The sequence below is a fragment of the Carettochelys insculpta genome, chromosome 1 (assembly GCF_033958435.1).
Source record: "Carettochelys insculpta isolate YL-2023 chromosome 1, ASM3395843v1, whole genome shotgun sequence".
Classification (NCBI taxonomy): Eukaryota; Metazoa; Chordata; order Testudines; family Carettochelyidae; genus Carettochelys; species Carettochelys insculpta.
The window spans coordinates 246,189,370-246,211,851 of NC_134137.1; the positions used below are offsets into that span (position 1 = coordinate 246,189,370).

Genomic DNA, 22,482 nt, shown 5'->3' on the forward strand with positions numbered 1-22,482 from the left:
TGGAGAAGCAGAATTAGGCCTTGGAAAGCATTCTCTCTTAGACGGCACTTTTGGCCAATTAAATATTTAGCCAATTAAAATTGTTTGGTTTCTGAGGTTTATACTAATAAAATATTAGCCATTGAATCAAGTGGAAAGTTTCCATACATATCATGAGGAATGGTGATATTGTTACAACCTGCAGACCCATGCATTTATTACTCACCTTGTACTCTTTCACAAGCCCTCCAAGCTCTCTCCCCCAGGGCTTAGTCCAAAAGCTTGAACCTCTGCACAGCTTCCATTTAAAAAAATAGTCAAGTAAGTGTTTCCTGCTCTCCAGTATTTGCAGAATGGTCTCCCCAAAAAACAATTCTGGAGCAAGGACATGAGAGACAATATGCAGACCAGTATTCTCAGTAAGCTGTGCACTGGTGTGGCTGCACAGGAGAGATTCACATTCCGCCCCATTGATTAGCAGAGCACCCACAGTTTGGTTTGTGTTTCTTCTGGTGGTGCACATTCACACAGACCTCAGCACACATAAAATTTATTCCACACATGGATGGAAAAAGTCTGCACATTAGAAACGCTTAGATTGATGCAAGCCTGGGTCAGTAACTGGGTGGCTCTCATAAGCTGTTGTAGAGAGAACCAGGAGCATTCACCCATTAAAAAAGCCAGACATACCTTTCACAGTAGTATAAAACATCTATTTCTAGCTACGGTAGAACACTAAATAGTGGCCCTTTAGCTAACACTTTGTACCTGAAAAATATATGAGGTTTTTAGACATTACTAGCATCCTTGTTACAGTAGTCCCTCAAAATTTGTGCTTTCGAGTTGCGCTTAACTCACAAGCCCCATGCAGCCCTGGTTTTCTCGCTCTCTCGCTCTCACACACACACACACTCTCTCTCTCTCTCGCACACACACACACACTCTCTCTCTCTCTCTCTCTCTCTGTGCTCTGGCTCAATCTCCCACAGGCCATGCAGCGCCCCCCCCCCCCCCCCCCCCCAAACCCTAACCCATGCCAGGTTTACCACCTGCCCCCCCCCGGCTTCCATGGTCTCAGGCTACTGCCAGGCTTTACCCTCCACAACTGCCCCGTGGCCCGCCCCCCCCCCCCCCCCCCCCAGACTTACCTTTCAAAAGGAGCTCCAGGTCCTCCTGCTGCTTCACCGGCTGCAGTGTATGTGTGTTGCTGGGGAAAAGAACCCGCCCCCCTCCCCCCCGCAGCTTATGTGAAATTCGAGTTACACAAGGGTGTGTGGGAATGCAGCCTGCGCGTAATTCATGGGACTACTGTACTGCGCTGCCTGACTTTAGTTAAAGGGATGTAAAACAAATATCACTTTATTTAATCTCTGTAAAAATGGACTGCAAAAATATGTCATATATAAAATAAATACATCAGAGTGTATTTGACATGAAGGTTTTATTGACATAATTTGGGAGGACGTACAGTGCTTATTGGTGGTTTTGCCACATTTGAGTAATATGGCCAATGCAAACTCATGCCAAGAAAATCCATAGACTGCTATCATGCAATCATGTGGTCTTTCAGCAGGACACACACACAATGGCTCCGTATATATGTGATGTTAGCTGAATATTGTTGCTATGACATGTGATGCATTATATGCACTAATGGGTAGTACTCCCTTAATTATGCTTGTGTTTCTGATTTCACCAAAGAAGAAAATAATTTGTTTGAGATGACAAGCATGTCTGGTGAGATGTTTGATGCCAGTTTGAATTTATCCTGTCTCTCCTTCCCTTTCCCCATCTCTCTTTGTAACAGAAATGCTTAGAGCTCAAAAACAGCCTGTTGGCCCAGCAAAAAGGGACTCAGTCATCGCTGGAACGTCTCAAAACTCTCATTAGACTGATACAAAATGAGCAGATGATTCAGGTTACCATGACAACCACCACCACCTCCTCCCTGCTAACTGTCCCCTGGATCAAACCCTCATCTGCCTCTGCTGCCATGCACAAAGCCTTGCAGCAATCACAGGGTAACAACTGATAGAGCTGCCTGGAAAAAAAAGGGGAGGATAAAAAACAACCTTTATACACATGCAAAAGAGAGCTTAAACTGGAACAAAGGGAAATGAAGGAAACAAAAATAATCTCATTTTTGACACATGTAGAACTTAAGCCAGTCAATCCAGTTTGTAGGTCACTCTGGCAGCATCTTCTCACAGTGCAGGTTTTGCTGCAGTTCTGTATTTGCCAAGACCTTCAGTGCATATGAGATTTGTTTTCGTTATGTTGGCCTTAATGTATTTCTGAATGAGAAGGAAAAGTATGGCTGATAGAAAGCAAAATAACCTTTTTGGAGGGAAAAAATGTTAAATACAAAGAGTTAGGAAGCTAGTAGGGAGGTAGCTGGGCTTAACACTGTTTGAGGGAAGGAAACGTGAACTGGAACTTAGGATGCTTAGCGAAGTGAACAAGGTACACCTCACTGATTCAGGTGAATGGGAAATGGGCTGTTTGACAAGACGCCGTCACGGACGCTCACAGAGCCTTTAAAACAAAAAAAATCTTTTTTTTCAGTATTAGAGCTGAATTGCAGATATTTAAATTAAAAAAAAAACTGTATGAAGTTAGCGTTTCTAGTAAAATATTGAAGTATTTTCATGCTGATGCTTCTGTATATGCGTTCTGAAGTATTTAAAAAGGTATGACTGTAAAACTCCTTACTTTTTTGCAGGTCCTTTTTACTTATTTTGCTATTGATGTATTTTTCTCATGGAGTTTTTGTGCAAGATTTAGCATAAACCATATAGTGGACAGCTTTGGCAGGTTGGGTTTGATTTTTTTTTGTTATGTTTTGAACCTATTTTTTTTAATAAAAGCAAATAAAGATCGTTTTTCTTTTTTTCTTTGCCAGTACAGATGATATGCCAAAAAATAATTTTACATTTTTGTACTGCATTTTTATTGTAAAAAAAAAAGGTAACGTGGAAAAAAGCTGGTGGGTCTTTTTTGTTTATTTGCAGGAATATCTGCAAATATGTTATAGAAGAAAAAAAAAACTGCCTCAAAGGGTTGTTTGTTAGATTGGATAATAGCAAGAATTTGTGGGCGGGGGAGGGTTGGGTTGTGGAAAATTAAAGGTTTGCTGGCTTTTTGGAAACTTCATTCCTTTTTAAAATTTTATTGATTTGTAACACATTTGAAAATGTTTAGCATTAGTCTGAGAAAATCCTAGAGCTCCTGCTTGTTTCACTAGTGAGTCTTCCTGATACTACAAGGGTCAGTCTTGCGCCTTAGTAGGCCACAGGTATATACTGTAATCTTGAGGCCTACCTCGGAAGTTAGTGATGGGCAACCCCTTTTCCTCTAACAATGCCGTGTTCCACACACCCTCCGATGCCATTCTCTGATCCTTTAGTTACATAGCACAATAGGTATTGAATCAAACACATACAAAGAACTGCTAGAGCATGACACCCAGCTAGTCTCTCACGTCAGCATATGACATGGTGCCGAAAGTCATTAGTTTTAAAATGAGGGACTGGCCTTTTTAGTTGCCCATCACTAGGCAGCACATGGTCCCTTCAACCATTTTCACAACTCCGGGAGAAACTGTGCAGTACTATACAAATCTATTTTAATACACAACACTCAGTTGAACAAGATTTTTATATTCTTTTATTGATGAACAAAGTGAACTAAGTAAAACACAATTGTTATACGTTGATTATTGTATGCCAATTATGCATTCTAATGTGGCTTGCAATGTAAGTGTTTTCAGGGTTAATGTTTTTTTTTCCTTCTCAGACAAATTTAAAAAAAAAGGACAATACGGAAGGTTGAACATGTGAAGAAATTTCTGAAGACATGTCTTGGACTGTTAAAGTAGTTATTTTGAAGAGGGGGACTGTCCAGTGGATAGTGTGCATAGAAAAAAAGTGTTTGTCTTAAATATGCCAATGTAGTTTTTCCTTCTTTACAATGCATTAAACTTGACTGACAATTTAATAGTGGTGTGGACAGTGGAATGTTCGTTCTTTCAGACGTACATGCGGGCTGCAACCCTTCAGTCCCTGTTCAGACCAAACACCCCCAGAGGGTAAGGGCAGCTCACCAACTTTAGTATGACCTTTGAGTTCTCCAGCCCCCTATGAATTATATGCAGTGCAGGAATGCACAGGCACTCCACTTCCAGATAAGGACTGCCTCCCAACCCTCCCCCCACCCGCCCCGGTCCTATGTAGTGGTATAGTGCCTAATCAAAAAAAGGCCATCTCTCTTCATAGAGCTTACAGTCTTTGTAATCATTTTCCCCTTCCCCTACTTTTCTTCAGCATCCTGTTTTCTGGTATTGAGCCTTATGTGTTTCATTGGTCTGTAATGTTCTCTCTGTCGGTCTTTAACCCCATCTAAGAGCATTTACAGCATTTCAAAATTGTCCTGCAATGGGCCCTGCGCTGCATCTGTCCTTTGCTTGACTTCCCATTTCCCTGCAGCTTCTGCTACAGCACCGACCTGTTTTCAAAGCTCTTCTGTGAAGCTACATGTAAATCATACTCGCTTCCTTCTTATTGTTAGTGCCCATCCTCTACCTTACTACCTGATGTGTTGTACTATGTATCGTCGCTAACTTCTGGCCACATTGTAATGAAGTGCAGCAAGATACAAGCGAGCAGAGTGACAGACATGGGCTGTAAATTTGCCAGTCACAATGTCATTGTAGCAACTAAGTATGGTGGTTGGGGTTTTGTACTGGGCTTATCCATTTTCTTGTTGACTGAAGAAAAGATTATTGATTTCATTATACTGAAGTCCTATAAAGACACAGTAGTAGTAGTAGTACACTAACTAAAGCTGGCCTCCTAACAGTGCAGCATATTACTGGCAAGTCTAGGGGTGGCAAATTGGATGAGCTAGATTTTCCCTATTTCTTCTGCTTTATACTGTGTCAGTGTTTAGTTTCAGGCTGTTGTGACCATGAGAATATAGAACTGTTGCACTCTTTCCTGGGGGGGGGGGGGGGGGGGGGGGGGGGGTGTTAGAGTATTTTTTCATATTCTTCCAATTCTGTGAGGAACATTTGCCCCAGGTTTTTTTTTTAAATGACCATCAGCGTTCTTCCATAATCTTACCGTATAAAGCCAGCACTGTACTAGTTTACAGGGGCCAATTACTGTGCTCAGCATGGTGGCTTAATAGTTAATATGGATGGAAGAATGTGCTCGCCTTTGATCTTTAAAGATCATTTAAGTGATGGTGTCGGTGGAGAGTGCTGTAGCAGGCACAGTAGCCTCAACGTAGCAGGCACTGAACCCTAACCATGGCCTTTGAAAAGGATTAGAAACTATGTTGGGCTCCTCCCAACCCACTGGTTAAAAAAGGATTTTTTTTTTTTTTTAAAAACACAGACCAGGCTCACATCGTTATAATCTACTGAAAGTTTCCTGTATGGGCACAGGATCATTTTGGTGCTAGCAAGTTCCATTACAGAAGCCGATGATCAGTAAATAGTGATGTTGGAGCCTGATACTATGTCCTGTCAGGCACGCGACCACTGCACCACTCGAACCATCATTTTGCCTTCACTGTTGGAAGGTGATACAAAGTAATTTCTGTTTATGCTACATGACATGAATGCAAATGTAATCTAGGTAGCAATGGCTACTGTGCTAAATGCACTAGGGTGTGCTGTCACTTGGACATGTGTCTCTCTGTTGCAGCCCCGCTCTGTAGGATTGTGGCATGCGGTGTCCCAAAACCTTAAGTACAGCTACATGTTGGTAAACTGACAGCAGTGTACAAAAATTAGCGTGGGTGCTATCCTACCCCTGGAACCCACACCAGGTGCGTGCCACCCTGCAGGGGCTAGTCTCAGGAAAGGATTTCATTTCCTACATAACTATTAGGGAAAGAAGTTTTTTTTTTAAACTTTTAAAGGTCCGAAGTTCAAACTATGCTATTGGAACTAGAAGACTCAATTATGCTGAGTACAGCATAAGAGGCCTGTGGCACCATGGATAAGGGCAAAGATTTTAAAGCCTATATATATATATATATATATATAAAACACAAAGTGAAAAACAATGCACCTTATCTTTGCAGGCATGGCTGGTTAAGGACTAATGGGCCACACCAGTAGCCACAGTGTGCTGTAAGAGCCTCCCCTACGCAGACCTTGGCTGTTCCCAAGCTGCCCTCATTGAGTTAGGCACATCTGTCCCTGTGCCCCTCCTCCCCACACCTCCCCCCCATGTGTCTCTGCAGTCTTTCCCATTGCTATTGGCCCCGCAGCCCCTGGCAGTCAGCACCTGACTCAAAGGTATCACGTGCCCAGTCTGTCCCTCCCACTAGCCATGCTGGACACTTGCAACCATCAGGTGTGTCTAAGAGCAACAGTGTTCCCTGCCATGTCTTCCATTGAGGGGGGGAAGAATTTTTATGTGCACCAAGGCATGTGCAGATGGGCATCACCCTTGGAGACACAGGCCACCAGCTGCTGATGCTGGGGATGCTCTGCCAGCCAGCTGGATGGCATTCGACTCTCCGCTGGGCAGCTGTCCAATCACTCCACTTATAGGGACTACTAGTGTCAAGCCAAAAAACACACCACCAGTGGCCTGCGTTTCATGACTCTGCTTCACTTGTGACACAGCCAGAGTACTTGCGGTTCTTCTATTGTTTTGATAGCCAGTTAGTGAAAACAAACTTTTAAAACACTGCATGTTACTCAGCACTTTGTTCTGTATTCTTCAGGTGCTCTATAGTTACAAGGGGGCTGAAACAGCAACGAAGGGTCCTGTGGCACCTTATAGACTAACAGAAAAGTTTTGAGCATGAGCTTTCCTCAGCACCGACTCACTTCATCAGATACCTTATCTGATGTGCCTGTAGCCACTTATTTCAGACTAGTCCAATTCACTTCAATCAGATTTTACCAACTGCTGCTCATTTCACCTCAGAAATGAAGAGAAGACAGCTGACAGCAATCAGAAGAGACTGATTAGGATAAGCAAAAAATGCCAGACTCTGTCTCTCTGAGCCACTATTAAGTTAACCATGGTGCATATCATTAAAGTTTAGAGCTTTTTAATTACCATGCAATTGTCATGATGGAGAGACTACTACAGAGTATGCCGGCACATAAAAAAATCTCAGAGAAAAAGGATGGCATTGGGCTTTGAATTTGATGTTTGCATTTTTTACTGAAGGAGAGTAGGTGACTTTGTTGTTCAAAAAGCTGCAGAAACACTGTGCTGGCACTTTGATCATCAATGTTACTCATTAAGCAGTTACAGCTCAAATTTTCAATCATTTTTGCCATTTCATCTGTGGAACTTTCATCTTTCCCAGCCTCATTCATTCACAGAGAAGACAACAGTTAAGAACAATTGCAATTCCAGTGTTATCAGGAGCTGCCCAAGTACTACAATGTATGGTAAGTGGTGATAAAGTAGGGGAAACTTAAGTGTGTTTCATTCCTTTGTGTCTGGTATTTTCCACAAAGAAAATTAGCAACAATTTTAATGAAACAATCAAAATATTGCAAAGTGTTACCATGTTACTACAGCAGCACTAGTACAGCTCTGTAGAACTCTCTGCAACTTTTCAGCTACAAAGGTTGCCAGCTAGAAGTCAATTGTAGTAACTAAATATAACCTTATTGCCCAAGGGCAATTGCAATGTTGACAGGCACAAAGGTCAGTCACCCACTTCCCATCAAAAGGATCTTGCTGCCCTTTGGGAGTGGGGCAAGCTCAGATCAGCTAACACTGGTCAAACCTCTAGCTGGTCAGAGGAACCCCTTAGAAACGCCAACCACTTAAAAGCAAAGATGAGGGCAAACAATGCAACCACAACCATTAGTGAGATTAAAAAGCCTTTGTGACCCACCCTCCTGGTATTGCACTATATAATTGTAGAAGGGATGACAAATACTGGGTGGTAACTGGGCAGACAAGCAAGTCAGAGAGCACACTCCACAAAGAGAATGAGGCAACCACCTGCCCACTGAGGCATCTAATATCAAAATTTAGATCTTCAAAACCCCAGCTCCACTGCTGCTTAAGCCTGTTTGTTCCTGACTGCTCGAGGCCCATAAATTTCTGCCACAAATCCCCATGGAACATAAATGTTCTCCAGAGAGGCCATGCACACAACCAAGTAAATCCTGAGGCTGAGCAGTTTAGCACTTACATGCTCATAGGGGTCTCAGTCTATGTGCCCAACTCCCCTGCATCTATTAGATGGCAACGCACACCTAACACCCAACAGAACTTAGTGAGGAGGAAATGGTGGCAGTGCCCTTCTCTTACAGTCAATACTTGGGAGAACACTATTCACTGGGCATGTTGTACAGATCCCTGATATGCTTGCCAACTTTCTAATGGCACAACACAGAGCATCCATGCCCCAGCTCATCCTCAAGACCCCTCTGCCACTTGCTTGGGGCTGGGGCTTCGGACAGGAGTGAGGGTTCTGGCTGGTGGCATAGGCTCTGGAGTGGAGCCAGGGACAAGGAGTTGCTAGGGGAAGGGGTGCTGCAAGAAGCTCCACGCGGGGGTCAATGGGGTCAGAGTAGGAGAGGGGGTTTGGGCTCCAGGAGGGAGTCTGGGTACAAGATGGGGGCTGAGGGCAACACTGGCCTCAGGTGGCTCCTGGGAAGCATCAGCAGGACCAGTCAGGCAGCTCTATATGCTACCCCCCACCCACAGCTCCCACTGGCCAACAGGAGCCGCAGAGTTGGCTTTCACTGTGGGGGCCGTGCACAATGCCCTCCTGGCTGCCCCTGCCAAGCAGCTGAGGAACATGATGCCCCACAGAGCTCCATTTCCACCAGACTATTAACAGCCTGGTCAGTGGTGCTGACTGTAATCACCAGAGCCTGTTTTGGAGCAGGTGCTTTAGTCAATAACCAGGCTAATTAGGCAACCCTAATTCCTGCTCCGCAGCAGGCACAGTCAGGGATTTGACTGCTGCTCTTGCCTTCTGGCACAAACATACTAACACCCTTTTGGCTATGAAGGAATTTTGTAAGAAACGGCCAACCTGGCTGATGCACCCAAGTGCAGACGGGTTTGTGGGTGTGAATTCTGAGCAGAAACAGGCAGTAAGTTTAAGCAGCAGGGTTTGGTCCCCTTCCACACCCTCAGCATTTTCTATTGACAAGCCCAGATAGCTCCCTACTGTGCTTGCTGGCTTTTGCAATTCCCTTCTCTCCTCTTCCCCCCTCCCCGCCGCCATCCCCCTGCCTTCCCACTGGGGGTACCATGTTAAAAAAGAGGACATCCCTAAGAAGGGGTATATCTGTCCTGTCACACATTAATACAATGTGAGTTGATAGAATCTGATATGGATACACTCTCTCTGGGGTGTCCTCTCTTTTGAAAGGTCAAAGATGGTAACCCAACCTAACTCAGGGTTGTGGCATGCACTCAGCAGTAATTTAGACATTGCAGTGCTGTCCCTTTTATGTGCCTAGCTCAAAAGTCTCATCCCTATGACTATCTGTACCATTACATTTTCCAAGACTATGATAAACTTTGTGCAAACTATGCCTTGTACAAACTATGCAAACTTTGTACAAACTATGCAAGCTCATAATCTGCTGCAGATTATTGTCCTGGTAATACAATGTTGCTACACGTGTATGTAAAGTCTGAGTCTGGTTTTGTTCAATATTTTCATCAATTATTTAGAAAATGGTATAGAGAGTACCCTTATAAAATCTGCAAATTACACCAAGTTCTTTGGAGAATAGGATTAAAATTCAAAAGGGTTGGGATGAACTGGAAAAATGGCCTGAAGTAAATGGGATGAAACTTAAGGACAAATGCAGAGTACTCTACTTAGGAAGAAACAATCAGTTGCACATGGACAAAATGGGAACTGACTGCCTGGGAAGGAGTACTGCAGAAAAGGCTGGGAGGATGTAGTGGATCACAAGGTAAATAGAAGTCAGTGTAACATTGCTGGGGCAGGTGGTGGGAAGCAGCAGCAAACCTCAGTCTGGGCTCTACCAGCAGTGTTGTAAGATATGAGAAGCAATTCTTCCACTTTACTCTGCATTTATTGGGCCTCTCTTGGCATATTATGTCCAGGTCTGGCACCACATTTCAGGTAACAGGTGGCCAAACTGGAAAAAGTCCAGAGTATATTAAAAAAAAAAATTAACGGTCTAGAAAACATGGTTGATTGAAGATGTTTTTTTAAAAAATGGGTTTGTTTTTAGTCTGGAGAAGACAGAGGGGACATAACTGTTTTAAAGTACATAAAAGATTGTTACAAGGAGGAGGGAGAATTATTGTTCTTCTGAGGATAAAAACAACGGGCTTAAATCACAACAAGGGAGGTTTAGATTAAACGTTAGGAAAACCTTCCTGTCAGGGTGGTCAACCACTGGAATATATTGCCTAAGGAGGCTGTGTAATCTTCATCACTGGAGAGTGAAGAGCAGGTTAGAGGAACTTCTCAAGGAGGATCAAGAGATGGTGCTGGCTCCTGCCATAAGTGCGAGGGACTGCACCTTTCGAAGTCCCTTTCAGACCTATTATTCTAAGTAATAAAATTCTACTGTATAAGATGTTTCAAGTGTGGGGAAGTATCGGGGGGGTAGCCGTGTTAGTCTGGATCTGTAACAGCAACAAAGGGTCCTGTGGCACCTTATAGACTAACAGAAAAGTTTTGAGCATGGGCTGTCGTGAGCACAGACTCACTTCACCAGGTGCTGGGGAGCTTCAAACTACTCCCCAGAAATAAAAGTCTAATCAGAACCTCAGACAGACATCAGGGTAAACAAATGGCGATCACCTGATTAAGAACCATTTTGACAGGAAGGGTGTGTGAGTGAGAAATTTACATCTTGGCCTGTGGGGCTTTTGTGTATAAACACTGTTTGTCACCTGAGCCAGAACTGGGAGATAGCTCCCCTTTCCTTTGAAACTACAGGAAAGATGAATAGAGGCCCTGAAATGTTTCTCCTTCTTTCTCTCTATTGCAGTTACATCACCTGAGGAACAAAGAAACAGCTTTCAGTTGGGAAAGGGGAAGACCAGAACATGTGGTGAATGGCCGTTTGCTGGGAACTCACTCTAGCTCAGGGGTGCGCAAAGTGGGGGTTGAGGAGAAACCTGAAATTTCGTAAGGGAAGAACCCAGCACAATTGGCTGCTGGGTCTCTGACTCACCCATCTTATTAAAAATGCTGAAATGTTAGTTTTCATATAAGCGTATTCACATTGTTACACCGATTAATAATGTTTTTACGTTCTACAGACTTACTTTCTCACATGTGCCAGAAGGGTTTGTTTTTCTCCCCCCCGCCCCATGAACACAACTGAAGTTGCCATCGGTTTGGATTACATTGACAGGTTGGGGGAGGAGGGGAGCCTGCTAACTGCAGGGACCAAAAGTGGGCCCAAAATAAGAAGTTTGCACACCCCTGCTGTAGCTTGCTGTTCAGTACTAGGCTGCACATCTACCTAATACTGCTCTTCAGGTGGTTCTTTCATGCAGGCCCACCAGGGCAAAGCGGGGGCAGTTGCACAGGGCCTGGCCTTTCAAAGGGCTGCAGAGTTTCCAGCTGCTACTGTGGCAGCAGCCGGAGCCCGAGGACCCTCTGCAGTGCCACAGGCACGTCACTTCATGTGGCTTCTGAGGACGGGGAAGGGCCCAGCAGTATGCTCTGGACATGCTACAGGCTGACTGTCTGCAGTCCCATCATCCCCTCTGCCCGAGGTTCCACCCCTTCCAGAGGCACAGAGTGGGCCCCCCACACACACCTTGCCCCAAGCCTGTGGTGGCTGTTGGGCCCCTGCTTTTATGTCTCATTACCTGTAATCACTTAAAAATCTCTTTCAGTAGTTAACAAACTTGTTTTGGCCAAGCTAGTGAGCTTGAAGAACTTCATCTGAGAGAACAAGGCTTGTGCACATGAGTTTGCAGTATTACAGTGACGGACTTCCTGTGAGCTTGTGTTGTCCAGGAGGATACTGAGTCGTACAAGACACAATGCTGCTGGTGTTGTGCTGCACTTTATTTAATTCAAGGGTGACAGGCTGGTTGAAGCACTTGTAGTGTAGCTGGAAGTAACATACACACAGCAATTTCTGTGAGTATAGGCCAGGAGTGGGTGCCCTCTCAGGGGAACAGTGTAAATGGCACCCTAGTTTGGAGAACTGAGGGACACAGCTGGCCAGCAGCCCAGCTTGTGCCGTGGGGAACATCACAGACCAATGGCCTGAGCATAGGACTGGGAGTTAGGGACTGAATTAGAATACCAGTTCCAAGACTGGCTTCTGGGGCATTGTACAAATCATTGAGCACTGCCTCAGTTTCCCCACCTGTTAAACAAATTTGAATAATATTTACCTACCTCAGTGTTGAGCTATGTAAATAAGGGATGTTTGTGCATTGTATTACCACAAAGCATTACCGCACTTCAGATTTTCCTTGGACTCTTCCCTAAATCACAGAGGGATGAACTAGAAAAAGACATAGCAGCTCACGAAAACGTTCTAGTTTGGGAGGTTATTTTTGTGTTTGTTTTACAGTGTTATGTTTGCTCAGTGACTGAACAACAAGCATGTTCACGCACTCCCCTTTGCTTGAAGTTGGGTGTTTTGATTTTTCTGAGATGAAGGTGGGGGGGGAGTGTCATTCATAACACAACCCCATGCTCAACTGAGTGTACCGCCTTTAAGGCAGCAACACTTTCTGAATGCCACTACATTGCTTCCCAGCCAGGCCCATCACTCACATCCCATTCTTTAGCAGCCACAGTGGAGAAGAATGATATACACTCACATCCATATAGTTTTTAACTGCAAGCCTGGGGGGCGGGGGCAGAGCGGGAGGGTGAATGGAGGGACCCAGCCTAGATTTACTAGAAAGTCTGCTTCCCCAAGTTTGAATCACTGATGAATGACAGTTACTACAGCTCTTGCCCAATCTCCACCAGAAAGTTGGAATTCATTTCTATCTTGTGTGAAAGCACCGAAAATGAGAGATGCACTGTCAGCATGAATCTTGTACCCCTGTCCATAAGCTAGTCTCTAGATGGTATTTCAGCTTGATGGGGCCAAGCCATTTTAAAGCACTGCAGCAAGAGAGGCTGCGTGTGCCAGTTGATTTGCACTTTAATAAAATGGAAGCGTCAGACTTTCAAGTCATATTTTCTTAAATTTATGGCTAGCAAAAATAGAGAGCATTTAATGGGTGCTGGCTGATGTTCAGCGCAGGCTTCTAAGCCATTGCTAATGAAGTTACTTAAGTAAGTGAGGTGCTAAGACATTTCCTTTCCCTTTGCTTTGTGTTCAAGTAAGGATGGCAGTTAATGCTGCTGTTTTCCTAACAATGCTTTGCTCCAGTAACAGCGAGGTAAACCCACGTTACTTAGAGGTATTCAGGCTTTGCAGCCCTCAGAACACCAGTGCCCACCTATGGTCCAGTGGCAGTTGTAGTTTTGAGCTACATGCCCAAAAGAGGGATTTTCAGAACCCAGAGAGCTGAGCTAAGCAAGCCAGGAATGAAATGCCAAGGGAAGCGGAGAGAAGAGGGAGCCGAAGTGCTAGCCAACAGGCCAGAAATCAGCACTGCCCTCTGCTCCAGGGCATCACCCACAAACTAAATGTTCCATGAAGCACCTAATGCTTCCATTTTTCTGGCTACTGGAGACCAGGCTCACGAAGCACTCTTTGGCACTGAAGCCGACAGAAGCACAAGCAAAGGATGTTGTTGTGTAGCGAGGGCAGTCCCAGGCCAGGAAGCATGCCTCTCACCAACAAAATTTAGTTCAGTAAAACATGCAGGTTGGACCTCCCTAGCCCAGCACCCTATGGACCTGGGCGGTTCTGGACCGGGGGAGATCAATGCTCTCCTACTGGCCTCTAACCACCACTCTTGGGACTTCCCCAGCCCAGCTGTCGTCCATGGTTGTGTGGCTGCTGCTGGTCCACCACAGGCCATTCCCTGGCCCCAGCCACCAACTCTCCAGCCCTACCTGTGTCTTCCTGCCTGGCCCCTCACAGGCCACAGCTTACCCTACTAGCCCCAGCTGTGAGCCACTGGCTTCCTGGCCCTGACCACTGCTCCTGGGGTGAGGCTGTCTGCTGCTGCTCCCAAGCCATAGCTCCCTGGCTGCTGCCAAACCCCCACCCTCATGCCACCAGCTCAGCTGTGGCTGTCCGGCCTGGGGCTCTGGCTGGTGGTCTAGCTGGCCCCACACCCCTGAAGCTATCTGGTTCAGCCTGAATTCCAGATTTCAGCATGTACGACCCATTCCCACCTGGTGTGCCAAGTACCAGGCTTTTGGCATTTCTTCCTAATAAAGGAACTGCTAGGATTTAATTACCATACAAAACACTGGCCAAGATTTTCCAAAGCCAGCATTTGCCTGAATACTTAATTTCTGTGCTCTGAGAAGGTTTACATGTACAAACTGCTGACCGTCTCTGCTGATGATCCCTGAACACAGCACAGACCTTGTTCAGAGGTGCTAAAGGCCTAGCCTGCTACCGCTGCCATCTAGGAGCTATTTTCCGTAAGTACTAGCTGGTGGCAGTGGTGGTGGGTGTAACATAAGACACTGTCCAATGGGGCAGATTCTTGAGTAACCCATATACACTCCATGATTAGCCAAGGTCACACAGGAAATCAGTGGCAGAAGAAAAAAAACCTTTAACGGGGGGGAAAAAATCATCCTGCATTCCAAACTAATCAGTGAAGGAAAAAAAAGATGGGCCCCATTCTTTTCTTATTCCAATCTGAAAGAGATGGAGCTCTAATTCCCCTGAGGACACTCCTGATCTAAGAAGCAGCTGAGCCATGGCATCCAACCACAGGACTCATTAAGATTCCAGTCCCTTGTTCATTGTTGCTATTACTTTTGGGGGTTCCCAGCCTGTGAGCTGATGGGAGATAGGTGAGGACTTTCACAAAAAAAGCTTGTTCCCTGCTCCTCCCGCCCTGCCCTAGCAAAAATGTCACTCTGTCACCAGGAGGCTTGTGAAGAGATCAGATCCTTTTGATGTATAGCAGTGCCAGGAGGATCATGGAATCGGAATATAGATTCATAGAATGTACTCTGCCTCCTCCCCACACCTCCTGGTACTGAGAGACAGGAAGACAATTTGCCATTAACTCCCAGAGTTGCAGGTCAAGAGGCCTAATTTGGTTTTAGGCACGGTGAATTGCACCACACCAAGGCCAGATTATTAGACTAAAATGAAATTCGAGCTGCTGTCAGAGCATTTAACTTTGTGCAGCTTGAAACAGGGATATGGAAAACCAGCAAAGGATTGATTTTATTTGTTTTGTTTCCAACACAAAATCAGCCCATTGTCAAATTTCACACATACAAGGCCAAATCCTCCCACTGTGCAGCTTTCGTGAACTGAAGTGTTGCAAGGGTGTAACTAAGAACAGAATTTGGCCCTTCTGCAGGAAAAAAAAAATGGTGAAAACCTAGCTTTCAGAGAGGCTTAGGCAAAAGGTGTTCAGAACTGGCCCATGAGCTCACAGCCTGTGAAGCCAGTGTCTTTCATCCACTGAGCATAAAGGGCCCCTTTAAAGTTATGACAATCTGAAGAGTGAAATGACGTGAAGGGGGACTGGAGGGAAGAGAAACAAAGAGCTAAGGCTTTTTTTTCTAAAAGGAGAAATTCAGTAAGATTTAAATGACAAAGCTCACAGCTCTGAACTGTCCCTGATTTTGAAGTGTGCAGAACCTAGAAAGCCCCATTCTTGCTATAAAAGGTCAAACCAAACCCATGAATCCAAACAAACCTCAATGTTGAGGGCTTTGAAACATGTATTTGGATCCACCCTTCATTGCCTCAGTGTAGCCGCTACACCGACCATCACAAGCAGGGCAGCGGATTGATAATTCACAGGAGCAGCATCGTGGGCCAGTAATAATTTTATATTTAAGAACAGTATCCTAGAAATGCAGGGCTAGGAGGGACCTGGAGTGAGATTCCAGGGCATCCCCCCCCCCACTGGATACAGAGTACTTTGCCCTGGTCGTTGTTGAATTTCATCTAGTTGATTTCAGACCAATTCAGTGAGATCATTTGAATGCTAGTCACTGTGCTTGCAATCCCTTAGGGTCAGCTGCACATTTTCCATGCCATTGCCCAAGTCATTGCTAAATGTGTTGATTAGCACCAGACTCAGGAGAGACCCCTGTGGGGCATCACTAGATACAGCCTCCCAATTGAGCTATTGAGAAGGACTCGAGCAGGATGCATCATCAGTTCAAACACTCACCTTGTAGTATTTGCATCTAGCCGACTTTGTCCTAGTTTGCTTAAGAGAACATCATGTGGGTCAAGAGCCTGAAGAGAGTCAAGATAAGTCTGAGCTCACATCTGAACACACAGCTTGGATTGGACTTTAACATGTCTAGATTACATGGAAGATGGATTCAGTCAGGATCCATCTTCCAGAGTTCAGTTTCACGCACCTGGTAGAGATGTGCAAAATCAAGCTATCTGGGGTCTGCAGTCAAGTCCTGTACTTCTCAATATTACAAGGGGTAAGTGAGGCCAATGGGAGATTTTCCTCATGTCGACCTCCCTCTGTGAAGACAGCCAGGTAAGTCGATTGCAGATAAACAGATTCTACCTACACAATTGGTGTAGCTAGAATTGCGTATCTACAATCAACTTACCAGCTTAGCGCACACCTGCACTAAGGAAGGGGAGACAGTATTACAGTAATTTTAAGATATGTGATCTCCTTCTGCATGTGTCCTCAAAATAGTTATTCTGTTCTCCATTGGCCAGCATAGGGAAGATTGATCCACTGGGAGGCCAACCAGATTATTGTCAAGAGGCCATGGTGGAGTCATTAAAAGGACTGGGAGTGGGAGAGGAATAAATATTTGCAAAAAAACTCTGCCAGAATGTATTATATCCTGCAGCACCAGTGATGGCCGTACAGCGTTACGTACACAGTCCCTTGCTTCACTAGAAACAAAGGTTGTTTCTATATGTTGCACTTATTACCATGCTAGCCAAGAACTAGTCAAGCCACAGCTGAAACATTCAGAGAGAGAGTCATGCATCTGATGAAGCGGGTCTTTGGCCATGAAAGCTTATGCTCCAAAGTCTCTGTTAGTCTATAAGGAGCAACATGACTTCTTCTTCTTGTTTTTTTTCCACAGAGTGATAACTCTAGCCCCAAGGCAAAAGCTTGTCTTCAGGCGGCAAAGGCCCAATCCTGCATATATCAAGTCCTGTCATGGAGTCAGCGAGCACAGGATCACGCCCACAGTTAGCCTTAATGACTACAGAACACTCAGTTGCTCCAGGCAGAGTGACCAAGGCCTCTATTGGACAGAGACCATCCCATGACTGCCACAGCAGTTGCAGAGGCTGCAAGTCACAAGAATCAGCAGTACCACACGATGTAGGTTCAGTAGGGTCGCAACATCCATGAGGGTTCGGTGTTGAGAACCCTCGCAAATGTTGAATTTCACAAGTCATTTTACCCCCTGCCCATGGCCCAGAGATGGAGCCAAAGGCAGCCCCGCTTCCCCCATGCTTTTCATGACAGAGCTGCAGGCCCAAGACACGAGCACACCTCGTGTTGCCCCCACCGCTTGCTTGCAAGGGCGGTGTTCCCAATGGCCATATTTCCTTGGAATGCTGGCATGTGCAGTGTGATGGCACACGTCCACCAAGCTGAGACCCCAGATCTGGAAGTGTTTGTGTTGGGTGCGGAGCAATGAAATCGACGTGGACCCTGCACTTGAGCTGCTACATCAAGGTTGTGTCCTTGGGTGGAGCCTCGCCTGGGGATGGCCTTTCCTTAGGAAGCCGCTTCATGTAGGCTGCTTTGGGAGGGAGTGACAGCCAGCAGGGGGCTTCGGTGGACCCACAAGGGAGGGGCCAGGTGGGACACCTTCCTCTTCAGGTACCACAGGGGGAGGCCAGAGTCCACAAACAACTGAATTCGCAAATGTTACTTCATGAATGTCTCAACCTTGCTGTATTAAATGCTGTTCTGCCTGCATAGTCTGTGCACAGCTCCTGCACTATCATCAACCTTTCCAAGCAGATTACATGTTAAGTGAAAGCCTGGCCCTGCTAGCACCAATGGCAAGTCTCCCATTAATTTAGAATGGAGCCAGGATTTTGTTGTGTGTATAAAAGAGTCAGGAGCCTTAACTTGTGCCTGGCTTGGCCTACCATTTCCATAGCACAAATGGAAGTGTGTCTGGCAAAGCCACTTTGGGGAATCCGTGGGACAAGCCGTGATATTAATCCTTTTGATGCAAAGGGGGCAGAGTTTGGCCCTCTGCGGGAAAGGGTTCATTCATACAAGTGTATTGACCTACCTCTTCCTGGTCAGACTCTCATTTCAGTTACAGCCATGTCTGGAATTGTTTTGATGGCGCTACCAGTGCAACTGAGTTTGAAATCCACCCTGCAGCAGAACAGCCACCCTCAAGGATTGCAATATTTTTTTCCTACTACACAAGACGAAGTATCAAGTGCAAACTCTGGGGCAAATTCTGTAGTAAAAATGGTGTAAAACCCAATTAACATCAGTGTCTGGGAAGTCAAGGTCAGGTCAATGGTGCCTTCATCACTTACTGTCTCTTCTTCCCTTCATCCACCCTTGCTCTGACTGGCAATGTGAGCTAAGAGGAGTTCCAGGCTCCAGTACTGAATTGCAAGGTTATTGCTGATTCACCTCCAAATGGCAGTGTTATTTAAGTGTTGCTTTTTGTCTGTGAATGTATTATGTGATACTGAGATAACTTAAAAAAAAAAGTAGTACAGCCTAATAAGAACTGAAAGGAACATTTAAAGACCTCATAAACATGAAATAATAATGAAAAAAAAAACAGATCAAAGATTTAGATTTCATTCTAAATACTTCGCTTTCACACTCAAATTCTTATCAAAGATAGGCAGATGTTACTTTCTCTCTAGGGGGCCCCAACTCAGTTTCTGATTTGCATCTAGTCCACAAATTGCATTTCAAAACAGCAGCCCTACATTATAAAAAGTAGCTGCCGCAGAACCAGTGTGACACACCAAGAAATGGTAGCCATGTGTAACATTTAATACTGCTGCATCAAGCTGAATAAATACTTCCATCTCTGCTATGTTTACAAACAAGAGGCGCAACACTCTGAAGAGCATGCAGCTGTAAAATTCAGATGTGATCAAGAAAAGTTCCAGTCTCTTTCCAATGGAGTTATTGGTGAAAACAGCCTACACTGGCAATTAGGGCAGGGTAAAAGATTAAAAAACAAATGGCAAAAAGTAACAGTTCTGTTTCACAGCATTTCAAATGTGCCCATTTTTGTTAAACTATGCACGAGTTAAAAACACCCCACTACCAAAATTTCTGTCGCACTTTTTCCATTTATCAAAAATCCGTATATTTGAAACTCAATGATTTCAGTGCTGGTTTTGGTGAAGATTAAAAAATGAGAACAGTCAAGTTTAGTGCAATTTCTCCTTTCCCCCTCCAAAAAGTTATTTGTCATTGGAATATGGTTTCTTTCAAAGAAAAGAGAAATTCTCCCAGTTCTACTGGCAATACCTGATCAAACAGGTTTATAACCTTCTACAGGTTATAAATGTACACAATTTCCTCTCACTGGATTGAACATGCTAGGACTTTTCATAGGTATCTGGCAGATAGAGGGGACTGCTAATTGAATGGAACTGCCACTTAGCGGACTAGTCCTAAACTTTTCAGAAGACAATGGCTATTTGTTGTATTCCAAATGCCTTTCTGGACAAAGTTGAGAACAGTGGTATTTCTACAGACCACTTCAAGAGAGTCCCCAGGTAACCCACTTACTAACTAACAGATAACCAGCTTACCAACACAAACGAGACTTAAGAAGCTGCATTTACAGGAATTCCACCAGAGTATTCACCGATGATGGCTATGCAATTAAGATCTCTTTCCTGCTGATATTGTATTTTCTGCTTTCAAACACCTGGAAATAACACTGCCAGGAACAAGAATACTCATATTAGCAATACCTGCGGTTCAGAGATAGCTTTCCAACTCAGTCTGGCTTCCAATCACTATATGGCAATAAGTCAAAGAGACAAGCTAGCAAACATGACAACCTTATAAATGAGGACTCAAGCTATAAATGAGCAATTAGTTGACACAAACCACATATCCAAGGAGCATAGTGGGATTATCTGATTAACTAGAGAATCTTGCTCCCTGGACAGGATTACACTGATTACCAAATTCATAGTCAGTAAGGAGGGCTATGCCCAGGGCATAAAACTGCTTCACGTTGGGGTATGCGTGGAGGGAGGCTCCATTCATCAGCATCAGGTGACCTTAATGCAACAGTATCATTACAGAACTCTAAAAAACAGCTTATGCCAAGAGGAGAGGACACTCCTGCCTCTTGCACTTGACCATATGTTTAGCTCCCCCCAGCCACCTGCAGGCTCAAGTGAAGAGCAGCTCTTGCTGGGCTGTGTAGAATTTTGAATCTGTAGGGGGCTGGGAGAGTAGCACACATGCTCACCCACTGCAACGGCTTGCTGCGGAGACTCATTTATATTATAAAGTCCAAGAGTCAGGAGGGACTAATTTCTCAATAGACCTCACGTATAAGACCAACAGGCACCACAGACTGGGCCAAACCAGATGCACAGAAAGAGGCAACACACACTTCGGAGGTTGTCGAGATCCAGAGCTAGATGTTGGACCGGGTATTAAATACTGATGGGCCTGAGTTCTCTCCATTAGCAGAAAGATTTAACAGATGCTTATCCCATATATTTTCCCAAGACAAGAGGGGTTCTGAGCATTCTCCTCCTCCACTGGGTAGTCACACTTTGGCCAGTATGGAGCCTCCAGCCCTTCTGAACACAAACCCAGTTCTTCAGTCATGCCGAAGAAACAGGCTGTGCGGAGACCTGGGCTTTTCTCCAGCACCAAGTTTTGCTGCCCAAGACTACACTGGGGAAAAAACAGTGAGCGTGTCCTGTGATGTTACCTGGCTGAAATACAGCAGTAGGTCTCGGCGTTGCCCCCGCCATTAAATATTTGCAACAAACCTTGTGTAACATGTGACACGTAAGACATCGCATCCGAACCCGGCGGTTGAAGGGCTGAGATGTTAGACAAGGGTGTGGGGCTCCCAGAAAGGTCACCCGGTGGGGTGGGCAGCCAGGAACTGTTTTCCACTCCTGAGGTGCCCAACAGCCCCAACAGTCGCTCTATGGGGAGCAGGAAAAAGGAGGTAAGTCACAGGGTAAGTGGCTGTGGCTTGTGTAGTGCGGGGGGAGGATTTAGGGTATAGAAAAGTGGGAGGCTAGCTGCGTGTGTGAGCTGAACACACGCCCGCAGGCCCGCCCCGCCGACCAGTGGTGGTAGTGGCGGCAAGTGGGGCAGTTGCACCTGGGCCTGGAGCTCCTTCAGTGGCAGCTGCTGCGGCTTTGGCAAGCCACAGCAGCACTGCTCCATGCGGCTCTGAGGGTGGGGGGGGAGGGGCTGGTGCCATGGTCTGAACAGCGCTAAGGGCTGACTGCCCTAGGCCCTGCTCCTTCTGCCCTTGGCCCAAACTTCAGGGGGTGGAGCCAGGCCCCTCTCCCACCTTGCCCCAGGCCCATGATGGCTATCGCCCCTGCTGGATGCCTAGCTAGCTATTCAGTGCAGCCTAACAGGGTGCACCCCTAAATCTCATGGGAATCCTCCAGAGAAATCCAGGCATGCTTCTTGAAGGTACTCATTAATCCCCTGCTGCAGGTTCCATGGCAAGTGCAGCTTTGTTCCTTCTCCCATTGCAGAATGATGTATGTGGGACAGTGTCCTACAATCACCCGTGCAGGGAACAAAGCACCACCTAGGTGGGCTGCACACAGAGCAGGACAAAAGCTGCATGCAAGCTGCAGATGTACCTGGGTTCCCTGCTTGCCCTCAGCAGTGAAACATCTGTTAGAAAGATCCCCACCTGCGGAAAAGTGGGAGATAATTTTAGAATTTGTTCCCTGGAAAGCTACACCACAACCCTACAAAGATGGTGTGCTCTTTTCTCCAACGTTCACCAAGCTGCAGGCATTTGCAAAGACGTGTGCCTAGCACAGGTCAGTGAGAAAGTGATTGGTACGCTGCCAAAGGTGCATACCACTGACCTGTTAAGTTTAAGCACAGCATTGAAACAGTTGTGTAGACCGGGACTTTATCAGGGCTCAAAAAAGAACTAGATAAATCCAGGGCAATTAGGTCCACCAGTGGCTATGAGCCAGGACAGGTAGGAGTGGTGGCCCTGGTCTCTCTTTGTCATAGGCTGGAAATGGATGTCAAGAGAGGGATCACTCAATGATTCCCTGATCTGTTCACTCCCTCTGGGGCACCTGGCATTGGCCACTGTTGGCAGACAGGACACTAGGCTGGATGGACCTTTGGTCTGATCCAGTGTGGCTGTTCTTAATCCTGCTTTTGTACAATGTCCCCTCCGCTTCACCAGATGTGCCCTTCAGGAACACCCCCCACACTCCTGCTGATTGTCTCTCAAAGC

General features: G+C 45.6%; 2 protein-coding genes across 3 annotated transcripts in view; one reads left to right on the forward strand and one right to left on the reverse strand.

Annotated features, from left to right (window-relative positions):
• PHF21B (PHD finger protein 21B) overlaps positions 1–4,001 on the forward strand; it is a 244,024-nt gene extending 240,023 nt beyond the window's left edge. For both annotated transcript variants that reach the window (XM_075003606.1, XM_075003607.1), the window contains one exon: positions 1,787–4,001. In XM_075003606.1, coding sequence (XP_074859707.1) covers positions 1,787–2,011 — 225 coding nt within the window. In that variant the 3' untranslated portion in view covers positions 2,012–4,001. The remainder of the gene's footprint in view (positions 1–1,786) is intronic.
• ARHGAP8 (Rho GTPase activating protein 8) overlaps positions 1–22,482 on the reverse strand; it is a 218,876-nt gene that overhangs the window by 18,801 nt on the left and 177,593 nt on the right. The gene's annotated exons all lie outside the window — the stretch shown is intronic.